Here is a 14,092-nt window from a genome sequence, read left to right on the forward strand (position 1 = left end):
ATTTCGTAAAACTTTCCAAGGGCAGCCTTCTAGCCTATGGCTGCAAGCAGTTCATTAGCTGGGCATCGCGAGTGCATGCATGCCTCCGGAAAATAAATTGTTACAAATGTATGGGTGCCGATCCCATATTTATAAATGCAGTAGTTTACAGATAATACATCAGCGAACAAGTCTATATTTTTTCCAGATTTTTAACTTGGCTATTTAATATAGTAATTTTGCTTTGAAAAAGAAATGATTAAAAAAATAGGCCAAATTTTAAATTTATTTGTGATAAGTCTAAAGTAATAAAAAGTGTTGTATTTATGAGCGGTTTCACCAACCTTCGTTATCATTATAACGTCTCGTTAAATAATTTAATGACACGTTAGTCAGTTTTTGTGTTTCACCAAGTATCATTATTGCTAATGCATCTTTAAATTCATCGTTAATTTATTAGGACCTATTCGTTGCATTGAAACAGTAACGATGCGTTAAGGAGTCAACAACATGGCAGACGTAATTATTCGATGATGAAGTTCTTTATTTAGAACTTCAACATAACAACGAACTTATATGTTGTAATAACACTCGGAATAATCATTTTGAAGATTGTGATAAAGAATTCCACGAAAGCTACACATTAATGAAATAAGTAGTAAGAATGATTCTAGAAGAAACTGAATACCGGTCTACTGTATAGGTTAGAATACGACAGATAGAAATCACCCACTTAACGCCTCTTCAACACATTCTTCTCGCTTTAAGATAACGTTGCGGGAAGTTTTGAAATGGTAATTGATGATATGAACGGGGTATCAAAAGCTATATTGTCCAGATATGTGAATAAATTATCAGATGTACTATCAACATTACAATAGTCATTATTTCTATAGGCCTAATAAGCTTATAACTAAATTTTATGTTGTCATAGACAACATAGAATGTGTACATGTTCCAATTGTATGGTATATCCTGGCAGTAATATAGCCAAAAGAATCTGCAATAGAAGAACATATTTTTCCTTCAATATTCAAACAATTTCATAGGCCTATGTAATGCTCCGTATAGAAAAATTGTGGCTAAACTAGTGCTGAGGTAGTTTCCTTCGTACTCTGCTTATACACCTTGCACATACGAATCTGTGACAGTTTATGTTTGATTAGTTTAGGTTTTTGTTATGCCTTGCATATACGATTAAATGCATTACCACAAAAAAATCCTTTACAAATTCAACGATTTTCACTTCTGAAACCAGCAGAACTACCTCAGCGCTAGTTTATTGAAATTGTAATAGGTTAGAATACGACAGATAGGAATCACCCACTTAACGCCTCTCCAACAGATTCTTCTCGGTTTAAGATAATGTTACGGTCTAGACAGATAGCACAACATTCCAAAGGAGGATGCCTTTTAAATGAAAAGGGTGCAAAGAGATTTTCTTTTAGGAGACAATGGATACCCCTTAAAATCCAATTTAATGACACCTCTCCTGAATCCTGCCACACAAGCATGGCAAAATTGTTACAGGGTACTAATAAATTTGTATGAAATACAGTGGAAAAGTAGTATGCAATTTATGGTAGAGGCAATTTCCCGTCCTAAATTTAGGCCTAATATAACTGCTTAGAATGCTTTGTATATAATTAAGTGTGGCATCAATTTTGAAGCTGTCGACCTTATAGTCCACTAAATTTTCTTAGATTTCCTTTAGAAGTTACAATTTAACTGCTCTACATTCCTATTATTTACATTTAGAAGCAGCTGTCTTTTTTTTTAATTGCGGTGTGACAACATACTGTATTTAGGAAGATGTTCTTAAAATTACTGCCTCTTATCCGTTTGCCTATGATTGTTTCCTCATGCCAAACAAAGTCAGCCATGATCATATGTAACCAATGAAATTCGCGATTTCGAAGCCATGGTCATATGAAAAACAAAACATGCAAGATACAAGTACAAAATCCCCTCGTTAGTAAACACCTGTTAATTTTAAAGATACGAGGCTTGGTGAAACAGTCAACTTTTAAAGGTCCCGTTAAAATTAAACGATCCATTTGTTGACAAGTCGTTTGTGCTGATTTAAAGAAGCTTGGTGAAACCAGCCATTAGTCTTTTAAAATGCACCAAACCGCAAATCTCAATTATATGTAGACACAGAGTTCCAAGTGAGTTTATGTAACAGTGTGCGCATAATTTGCGTAACTTCAAATAGTCATAACTACACAAATAATTAATAATTGTGAAAATAAAACAATATGGGTCTCCTTATTTGATGTCTGGAATTCATGAAAAAAAATTCGACCATTTCCGAGAAAGTAATGTTTTATTGCTGTGCGATTTGACATGGAATGACTCAGGTACACCTTACTGCAAAAAGTCACTGTTTATGTTCACTAAATAATTACTTAAGCAAGTATCCTTAAAGGCTGCATACGTTCTTTCCTTTTACTTTTTTTTATCATAAGCACTATGAATAAAGCTTGTAACTATCAGAGCTGAAAATGGGAGCAGGCAAATCCCCAGGCAACTTACATATTGCGTATAAAGGATACGGATAAAGAAAGTCTCTTTAATGCTATTAATGTGACACAATATTCTCTGTGTATATATAAGATTATATAAATGGTGTAAATACACTAATTAGATTAATGCTTATAATATTATAATTTGTAATTTTGTATTGCCTGTGATCATTAACACAATCTCTGGACTCTGTAAATCTCTATTTCAACGTTAGTCAGACAAAAAAAAAAGCCGTTGGTATAAACTAAGAATTGAACCCGCACTGTTCTGCACAATACACAGAAGACTTAGCACCTGAGCTATTGAGAGGACACAAAAGTTTTCTTTTCTGCGTGTGTCGATCTAGTCATGAAGGTTCAAATGTCGATTTAACTACACGATTTATGTATATATTTATCTATTATTTACGTCATATTACCATATTTTTTGCAGTTTTTGAAGTGAATGTCGGAACGATGTTAGTAACAAACCAAATAACCTGAATTTAAGTAACTCAATATTCGTTATCTTGTGTATCAGTGCTCTGGTCTCCGATCATGCGCAGTGTCTTACATCTGAGACTTAAGAATATTCCATTGTCCCATTCCTTTTTTGGAGAACTGTACCTATTAAATGTTTCTCCTTCCATTTAGTCACTGACAGAAATGACTTTGAGAACAACAGTTTCCACATAATGCAGTAGCACTGAAGAGTAGCTGTCAAGAGGCAGTTGTGCCGAGAAGGAATCTTCAAGTTCATGTCAAGAGGGGAAAAGTGTATAACTGTTTTTAGAAACTATGTAAAAAGTAGTGATAAATATGTGTTTTAACACATTTTCAATTAGAATGAAAATTGTAAAAGGATCTATATAAATTAGGGAAATTTAGTTTTTTTTATCATATTTCGTAATTATAATTGTTAATAAATGAAGCAAGTTTTACAATTATATTTAACAATCTTAGAAATGTGTGAATATGTTATCCATCCATACCTGACTCAATTGTGCCACCTTCTGAGCTGGTAGTTTCCGCTGTAGCAACTGTTGGTGTAGTGCCAATTGTCGTATTTGATGTTGTGTGGCAGTTTTCATGGCACCAGGAGCCAATGTGGCCTTTACCTGAGGTAAAGTCATTCCAGTCACTGGGATTGTCACACTCTGTGATGTTCCTGGAGTAGACACTGTTTTCACTAATGTTGCAACTTGTGTTTGCCCTGACGTACTTGCCTGCTGCACCTAGAAAAATGTTATATCACAGTGCACATTTAATTTAATATCAAATCAGCAACTTAATGGAAAACTTGTACCATATTCTTTAACAAAACCCTTAATAAGGGGTGAAAAGTGAAAAATTTAATGAAATTAGATCCGTATCACAAATAAAAATGTACATTACTGTCTGTAAAAATTGCAACACCATGAAGGAATCATGAGAACTGAATCAAATTTATTTTACATATTACTAATATTGATGTACACAAATGATTAATGTTTCAGACCAATACACATGAATACATATGAGTACATCAGTGTTTTGTGAAACATCCACGAGCTGCAATCAGAGCTGCTATACATCATGGCATTGAAGCAAAACAGTGGCATACTGTAGTGTGACGTGAAGAGAAGCAGTGCCTGTATGTATGCCATTGCTCAACTGGGCTTCGATGCCTGTTGCCTACATAGTGTTTCCATGGAATTGCTTCCCCAGAAACGTCATCACCGCACGCCATTGGCCTTGAATCTCTTCCTGGGGAATGGCCTGCCAGGCTGCTTGTATACATGCCCACAGTTCATTGCAGCTGGCTGCTGGAAGTTGTTGACGGGCTAATTGTCGACCAACCATATCCCAAACATGCTCAATAGGTGACATGTCTGGTAAAAATGGGCAAGCCACTGAAGAGAGCTGGAAATTCCTGGCAACATGTGGTCAGGCATTTTCTTGCTGGAATATAACGTCAGGAGTGTGCTGAGGAGTGTCTGCCTCTACAACGTCCTCGATGTACCAGTTGCTGTTGAGTCTGTCCTCAATACGTAGCAGCCGAGATAGTGAATGATACCCAATGGCACCCCACATCATCATGCCTGGTATTCGGCAAGTATGAAGCTGGACAATGCAGTCTGGATGATACCGCTGACCACGATATTGTCTAATGCATATTCGACCATCATTATAGTCCAAGTTGAAACGGGATTCGTCCAAAAACACCACGTGTTGCTAATCTGCACTCCACTCTGTATGTTCACGAGCCCATTGTAGCCTGAGATGTCGATGAACTATGATCAAGGGAATCCGCAGCAAAGGAGTGTGTGCAACCAACCCTCTGTGAAGCAGACATCGTCAAACAGTGGAAACAGACAGTACTACATCTGTTACAGTCTCCACCATTGTGCTGGCATTTGTAATGAAGCTGAACGACCTGTCACTACCATGGGAACGAGATGTCTGTCATCTTGTGGTGTGATCCACTGCCGGATTTTCGATTTGTCCAATTCTCTTTGGTTCACTGTTTCCACACTCACATCACTATAGTGGCATGATGTCCCACACGAGCAACAATATTGCGATATGAAAATCCACTTTCATGCAGGCCAATCATTCGTCCCCATTCAAACTCTTGTTGTTTGCTTATTCTGAGCCCTTTTAGCACGATGAGGCATAATGATTCTTAGAGAAAGGTTTACTGCCTGTTGACTCTAATACACTGCTCGTCTGACTCCATAAAAGCCCTCTGTTTATGCACCTACCACATCAGTTCAGAGGTTCAGGGATGCAAAATAATTTTGAAATTCTAATCAGTTGCTTGTCATACCCTGCGTTATATTTAGTATAATTTTCACATGCCTACCTATGTTCCTTCATGGTGTTGCACATTCTACAAACATAGTGTATTTCAGTTTTATTCCTAAAAGGCATCTGAAAATAGACGTCATGTCACAGTATATATTCAGCAAATCTGGCTTTCAGGTAAACATCCCTGTGAAGCAGACTTGAATAATTTCAAGGGAAAAATTGTTCCAGGGCCAGGTATCGATCTCGGGACCCTTCGCTTAGTGCGCGAATGCTCTACCGGCTGAGCTACCCAGGAACTACACCCGACACCATCCCAATTTTTCCCTTTATATTCACACAACTCAAGTGGGCTGACAAGGCGCCAGAAACCCAACTTTGAGTGCACACAAACTCTGTGTGTCTTGAATTGTGGTTTTCTGTTAGCGTACCTATAGTGATGTATATATTATGCAAATCTGGCTTTCAGGTAAAGCCCTGTGAAGCAGACTTGAATAATTTCAAGGAAAAAATTGTTCCGGGGCGGGTATTGATCTCTGGACCCTTCGTTTAGTGCACGAATGGTCTACTGACTGAGCTACCCAGGAACTACACCCGACACTGTCCCAATTTTTCCCTTTATATCCACACAACTCAAATGGGCTGAAAAGGCGCCAGAAAACCAACTTTGAGTGCACACAAACTCTGTGTGATTTGAATTGTTGCTTTTCCTTTAACATACCTACAGTGACATATATATTATGCAAATCTGGTTTTCAGGTAAAGCTCCTTGTGAAGGAGACTTGAATAATTTCAAGGAAAAAATTGTTCCAGGGCCAGGTATCGATCCCGGGACTCTTCGCTTAGCATACGAATGCTCTACCGACTGAGCTACCCAGGAACTATACCCGACACCAACCCAATTTTTCTCTTTATATCCACACAACTTAAGTAGGCTAACAAGGCACCAGAAATCCAACTCTGAGTTCACACAAACTCTGTGTGACCTGAATTGTGATTTTCTGTTAATGTACCTACAGTGACGTATATATGTTATGTTTTATTTAACGACGCTCGCAACTGCAGAGGTTATATCAGCGTCGCCGGATGTGCCGGAATTTTGTCCCGCAGGAGTTGTTTTACATGCCAGTAAATCTACTGACATGAGCCTGTCGCATTTAAGCACACTTAAATGCCACCGACCTGGCCCGGGATCGATTTTTTTTATGGGGTTATTTTACGACGCTGTATCAACATCTAGGTTATTTAGCGTCTGAATGAAATGAAGATGATAATGCCGGTGAAATGAGTCCGGAGTCCAGCACCGAAAGTTACCCAGCATTTGCTCGTATTGGGTTGAGGGAAAACCCCGGAAAAAACCTCAACCAGGTAACTTGCCCCGACCGGGATTCGAACCAGACGCGCTGACCGTTACTCCACAGGTGTGGACCCCGGGATCGAACCCACAACCTTGGGCATAGAAGGCCAGCGCTATACCAACTCGCCAACCAGGTCGACCTGTGACGTATATATTATGCAAATCTTTCTTTCAGGTAAAGCTCCCTGTGAAGCAGACTTGAATTATTTCAAGGGAAAAATTGTTCTGGGGCAGGTATCGATCCCAGCACCCTTCGCTTAGCACACAAATGCTCTACCAACTGAGCTACTCAGAAACTACACCTGGCACCGTCCCAATTTTTCAGTGTCGGGTGTAGTTCCTGGATAGCTCAGTAAGTAGAGCATTCATGCACTAAGCAAAGGGTCCTGGGATCGATACCTGGTACCAGAACAATTTTTCCCTTGAAATTATTCAAGTCTGCTTCTTCATAGGGAGCTTTACCTGAAAGCTGGAATACAGAAGAAATACAGACACTGAAACACATTACAGTATTATATTTTATTTATTGCAATCTGACAACATGCAAACAGTGCACTGTTGTTGGCAAATTATTGCAGACAATTCCGCAATCAACAAAGCACTCCATAATGAAATGCATTGCTGACTTTGTGCAAATGTATAATATAGAGACGTTATGATGGTTGAAAGTTGAGATTTCGCAAGACTACTTTGTGCTTGCTAAACTCAAATTTCTCCACCTGTCAACAATAATATGGGCTCGATAATGCAATTTTCTGTCTTCTATTTGCCGATGTGGCAAATCAGAATATTTCATTGTATTATGGTGACAAGTCAGAGAAAATTCGACAGTGTGTGAAGTGCATTGCATTTTAGAACAGTTTAGCTGCAAGAAAAGCATCAATTTGAATTAGTTTTATCAACTATGACACACGAAAAATATGTCAGAAGTAAACTTAAGCAATTAGTTGAAGGATACGCAACTTTAACAACTGATGGTATCTCAATATTGTTATGTATAACAGAAAAACCATGAATAATAGTAATTTCCTAAAAATAAATTTTTTCTTTTTATTTAATTTTAACAGTGCATATTTTGTATTTTTAGTGCATATGTGCATATATATTTTTCCGTTTTTAGTGCATATGAATCCGCCCCCTATTCATCACATATCACAATGCAGCCTCGTGATATTTAGCACTTGTTTTGAGTTACAATCGTGCTATAAAGCTGCATCAATAATGATAATTGTAAGCTATATTTTCAACTACAAGAAACAATGTGAGAAAAGAAATGCATGATCTGTAGAGTTACACATGTTTTTATATGTGAGTAGATCGTGAGTTCTTACAATGAAATAAGATATCCTTATACAGACTACAAAGATGAAATTATCATATTAGTTAAAGGATGATGCTGAAGAAATTAGATAAAGAGAACAATATTTGTAGTAACGAATTCAAGATAATCTCAATAACAAGAGATCCCAACTAAAACACAGATATAAATATATTATTACGAAGAACAGACACATATTTCTAAGGTTAAAAAGTCTAATTTCAACTTAAGATGCAATCCAGGCACCGGCAGTTGGGCAGTACTCCCAAGTGACAACACCTAGCGGCGTTGTGTGGCAAGTGAACTGCTAAGTGACCTAGTATGCATTCTTTCTACCCGTATTTAGTGTTAGTTTATCTTCTGTAAAATTAATTTAATGGTGTTTAATTTCTTACCTTAAGACATAAGATGTTCAAAATAACCTACGTCAGCTTCAATACAATGCTCACACTGGCGAAAAAGATGCTGAAATACGCAATCCAATTTCTGCCTTGAAATGCTGGAGATCATGGCCCGGATATTTTTTTGAAGTTCCTCTAATGTATGAAGATTGTTCATATACACTTTATGTTTTAACATACCCCAAAGATAAAAGTCACATGGATTAAGATCTGGGGAAAGCGGGGGCCAATTAACGATCACTTGTTCACCAAATACACGCCTAAATTCCTGCATAGATCGCTCGGCTGTATGGGCTGTTGCACTATCTTGCATAAACCATCCATAATTTTTTTAATTCTCGTTCATTTGTTAAAAAAATTGAGACAATATGTCACTGATGTATAACAATGAGAATCTACTGTGTCGTAATGGAATATTGGCCCGATTATTCTCCTGAAAGTGATCGCATACCACATGCCAACCTTAAGGTACGGTCACACATCGCTACTTTTGCAGCAGAACTTTTGTACTACAGCTGCAAAAGTTGCATGTTGTGTTCACACATAAGCCAAAAGTAACGAGCTGCACGCTACTTTTCATGTTGCGCAACCCGAGTGCTGCAAAAGTTGCAACTGGAGGTTGCGAGTCTGTTCACACACAAGGCGCTACTTTTGCAGCTGCAGTCATGCTACAGGTTTCCATCTCCGTGTTGACTTCTCAATATACATTTTGTGGTTATGTTCACATTATTAAGAAACTCATGCGAAAGCTTCCTTATCTAGTATTTGCTTTTCTGTCGTATCTAGTATTCAGAAATTGACATTATTTTTACTATAAAGCTTTTAAAAACGCCTATATACTTAAATGATAACCAACAATATATTCACGTAATCAATGTTGGCAACCCTCCTGTTTGGAACTACGCTACGGAAAATTTAAAAAATGAATTATATCGTCAGCAATTATTATGCTCAGACTGTGTTGTGTATTTAATAACTGTTACAAATAATTTATTTTCATCACATTTAACATTAAAATATATCCAAACAATAAAAGTATCATTGGCACATTTGGGTGGTAACACTGGTTGCAACCGCAGCAAAAGTTTCAACAAAACCGATATCAAAAATGCTGCGGCTGCAACCCTGAGAACCTGTTCACACGTCGCTACTTTTAAGCTGCGCGCAGCATGGAAAAGTAGCGGGCAGCAGGTTCGGCAGCCGCTACTTTTCGGGTTGCACCGTTGTTCACACGTTGCAGTACAAGAGTTGCGCAGTTTTTTGTACTGCATTGCTGTAAAAGTAGCAACGTGTGACCGTACCTTTAACATTATGCAGAGGTGCTTCATGAAGCACATGGGGATTGTTGTCACTCCAATAGCGATTATTCTGTGAATTTACATATCTGCTTAAATGCAACCATGCTTCATCGGTAAAGAACAACAGTTCAGGATTGATTATGCCATCGTGTATGGAATTTAAAAGCCAGTTACAGAGATTAATTCCAACATTATTATCAGAAATGTTCAGTTTGTGAGCTTTTCTAATTTTATAAAACTTTAGACGTAACAATTTCGTGGCTTTATGGGCCGATCCTACAGACACACTAGACTGTGTAGCTACATGTGAGATAGATTTTTCTGACTTGCCTCTAAAAGTGCTCCAATACCATCAAGCTTTTCCTCCATTAGTACAGTGCATCTCTTGTTTTTCTTCCTGTCTAAAAACTGAACCAGTGGTACAAAATTTCCTGAATATGCTTGAAATCGTGGCCTTATTTGGGACACTTGCATCAGGGAATTGAAGACGAAATTTACAACTTTTGTGGGATTTCTTCTTCGCATACGTCAAAAGTAAAAACACCCTCTGTTCAGTGGTAAACACTATGATAAATTTAAACTTAAACAGCACAGTAGTTCACCAAACACATTAAATGAAAACTAAAACTGACCAAACATGTATACACCTTACAGAAGACAAACTAACATCAATTGAATGCTGAATTGCACAACACCGCTGGATTTTCCTGCTTGAAATACCGGCCTATCTGCCGGCCCGCCTGCCTGGCTGCTGCCTCACAACACCGCTTAGTTTTCCCACTATAGAGAACAGTCTATCACCGACCCACCTGCTGTGACCAGGGTTGCATCTTAAGTTGAAGGCTCTGTATATGTATATACATACTAGGTTCAAAAAGTTCCCGGAATTTGCTAGTATCATATAAACAACGTACCTTAAACACTATTCTACAGCATTCCCTTCAAAATAGTTGCCTTCCGCAACAACACACTTTTGCCAACGCGTGTTCCTGGAAGCCATTTTGTGAAACCCGTCTTAGTGCTCTCGTCGCGTTTGCGATAACCTCTTCAGCATTGAATCTCCGTCCTTTCAGATGACTTTTCAGACGGGGAAACAGAAAGTAATGACGTGGTGAGAGATCAGGAGAGTATGGTGAGTGATCCAATGCAGTTATGTTGTGCCTGGCAAGAAAATTCTTTACAATAATTGCACGATGAGCAGGTGCATTGTCATGCATAAGGAACCAGTTGTTTTCTACCCACTTTTCTGGACGTTTCCTTCTCACTGCGTCCCGGAGGCGAAGGAGGATTTCTACGTACAATTCTTTCGTTACAGTACGACCTTCTGGAATGAACTCATGGTGGATGAGTCCCTGAGAGTCGAAGAAAACTTCCAACATAACTTTGCCTTTGGAAGTGTCCCTAGGAAATTTTTGCTTCCGAGGAGATGTTTTCGATTTCCACTCAGATGACTGTCGTTTAGGGATGGGTTGTACAAGTAGCACCAAGTTTCATCACCAGCAATAATTTTATTTAAGAAATCACCATCTTCATCAGCCATACTGATCATGTCCCCAGCAAGAGTCATTCTTGTTTCTTTCTGTTCTGCCAACAACATTTTCGGAACTAACTTCTGAGACACGTAATGCATGTTGAGATGCTTGTGAAGAACATTGTGTACACTTCCGTCTGATATTCCGACCTCTGCTGCTATCTCTTTTATGGTTTTACGTCGGTCGTCCCTCACAACATTACGCACACGCTGAGCGATTGCTTCAGTTGTTGCAGTTGTTGGTCGGCCGCTGCGTACGTATCGCGGCTACCAGAAAAGCGTTTATGCCAGGCATACACTTGAGTTTTTTTCATCGCTGCTTCGCCATATGCTTCTTCCAACAATCTTAATGACTCTGCAGGAGTTTTGTGTAACAAAACACAGAACTTGATGTTTGTACGTTGCTCTGTGGACATAATTACAAAATGCGACGAACAAACAAAACACTATGATAAACAATTGCCTACAATTCAAAACCAACAATCGCCATTATCAACAAACTTTAAGGAAATGACATCATGAATGTTACCAACAAAACAAATGTATAATATCCCTTGTTATATATTAATACGAAAAATGGTAGTAAAATTCCGGGAACTTTTTGAACCCAGTAGTATATCTTTTCTTTTCTTTTCCAGTGTTATCACTAAATGCTGAATAAAGCTCTTATATTAGTTAGGGATGCATTAATAGGCATAAAAATAAACCGAATATTACAAAATAAGGTCAGGTGGGGAAGATCTCAATAGAATCATCATTCATGAGATATATTCAAGAAGACTTACAAAAAATGGATGTGGATAAAGTGAGGATATGGATGTCTATATTTATCTGGCAGATTTTTCCAAATTTCAACGTTCTTGCAGATGTAATTATGCACTTACCTGTAAGCCAGCTTGTGCCAGAATCTGAGCTGGAGTAAGGCCTGTCTGTGTGGGTACTTGCACTTGAGTCACTTGCGTTGTTCCAGCTTGCTGCTGCTGCTGTGCTGCCAAGTGTTGCTGGCGCTTGATTAAAGCTGCCATTTCAGTTTCTGACACAGTGCGAGCAATTGCTGTCTGCTTCCCCCCTGCAGTAGCTTGTTTGATGAACTAGAATGAAATGATACAAATTTACAAAATACAAAGTTTATAATTTTGAGTATTCTCGTGCATATAGAGTCAGCCATTGAAGTGCAAACCAGCATTTGTACTGTCGTCGAGTGCTCAGTGCCACTGTGGGTATTGTAGAATGGCAGTGATGTAACCACACATATACAGTTTCCTTAAAAACTATGGAGAAAAAGAAGTTTTTTTTTTTTCATTTTACTAGGTTCTTTTACGACGCTTTATCAACATCTTAGGTTATTTAGCGTCTGAATGAGATGAAGGTGATAATGCCGGTGAAATGAGTCCGGAGTCCAACACCGAAAGTTACGCAGCATTTGCTCATATTGGGTTGAGGGAAAACCCCGAAAAAAAACCTCAACCACGTAACTTGCCCCGACCAGGAATCGAACCCGGGCCACCTGGTTTCGCGGCCAGACGCGCTAACCGTTACTCCACAGGTGTGGACGAAAAAGAAGTTAAAAAGTTACTTACCAGTTTTATGAAAGGAGGTAATGAGACTGGGTGCCTCCTTTGTCCAGTTCTGGCATCTCTTTAAAAAAACTATACATCACTTGCTGGAGTTGTTATTGAGACATGGCAGCAATCACCTAACGAATATTAAGTTCCAGTTCTATCAGAATGTGTCCCACGCCGTGGTGTCGTAGTCTAAGGCATCCTGCCTAGGACTCGCGTTACAGAATGCGCGCTGTTTCGAGTCCTCATGGGGGAAGAAATTTTCTCACGAAATTTTGGCCAGTGTATGGGACCGGTGCCCACCCAGCATTGTGATGCACTTGGGGAGCTACGATAGGTAGCGAAATCCAGTTGCAAATACCAGCTATAACGGCTGGGGGGATCATCGTGCTAACCACACGATACCTCCATTCTGGTTGGATGATCGTCCACCTCTGCCTCGATATGTGTGAGGCCAGCAGTCGGCTGGTCGGTCTAGGCCATTCACGGGCTGTAGTGCCACGGATTATTATTATTATTATTATTATTATTATTATTATTATTATTATTATTATTATCTATCAGAATGTGTGGGTCTGTTTTGTATATAATATCTTTTAAATTACTCCAGACATAAAATTCGCAAAGGGCAGAGGACCGAAGGGACTGCAAATCCTTACTAATAACTAGAGCATCCCACATTATGCTTTATTTTTTTGATAATTATGCTTTAACTTTTTTCAAATTATGCTTTATTTTAAATTACTTTTAACATAAATAATACGTAATAATGTATTTTATACCAATAAACTTAAGTAAAATACTGTTTACGTATATCATCAAACTGAATTTTTTTGTCACTAATGTTAGTTTGCAGGATAGGTATTAAGTTTATAGAAGAATATACTGCAAGCAATCTAGTCATGAAATGAATGAAAATCTAGTCATCCTTGTCACTGTCACTCGCACTCTCCAGATGAACACCCTCGTGACGTTGTTTTGATTAATTGCAAGTTGTAAGTGAGACTGTAGACTTTTTTCTGTCAGACATGACTGTTTAAAGTTCAAAATCCAATTAAGAGTAGAAAAGCTTCTCTCAATTGAAGCAGATGATGGAGGAACCATAATTGGCTTCATTGCCAGCTGACTTAGGATAGGCATCTTGATGGAATGTTTCTGCCAGAAGGATAAGGCATAAGTTGAAGACAAATTTTCTCCATGTACCATTGCTGCATATGTTGATATTTCTTTCACTGAAACATCAATGGCAGAGAAACATTTCAGTTCACCTGAAGTAAAAACCGAAGAAATCTTCTCAGGAACAGCTAATGTTGGATTTAAATTCTGAACTTCCTTCCAGAAATTTAGAGCAGGAT

The 14,092-nt window shown here is 38.4% G+C and overlaps 1 protein-coding gene across 5 annotated transcripts in view; it reads right to left on the minus strand.

The window, feature by feature from the left end:
• dom (domino helicase) overlaps nt 1-14,092 on the minus strand; it is a 689,640-nt gene that overhangs the window by 55,431 nt on the left and 620,117 nt on the right. For all 5 annotated transcript variants that reach the window (XM_069845730.1, XM_069845733.1, XM_069845731.1 and 2 more), the window contains 2 exons: nt 12,060-12,266; nt 3,476-3,718 (listed from right to left, as the gene is read on the minus strand). In XM_069845730.1, the coding sequence (XP_069701831.1) occupies nt 3,476-3,718; nt 12,060-12,266 (450 nt within the window). The remainder of the gene's footprint in view (nt 1-3,475; nt 3,719-12,059; nt 12,267-14,092) is intronic.

The sequence above is a fragment of the Periplaneta americana genome, chromosome 14 (assembly GCF_040183065.1).
Source record: "Periplaneta americana isolate PAMFEO1 chromosome 14, P.americana_PAMFEO1_priV1, whole genome shotgun sequence".
NCBI classification, from domain to species: Eukaryota; Metazoa; Arthropoda; class Insecta; order Blattodea; family Blattidae; genus Periplaneta; species Periplaneta americana.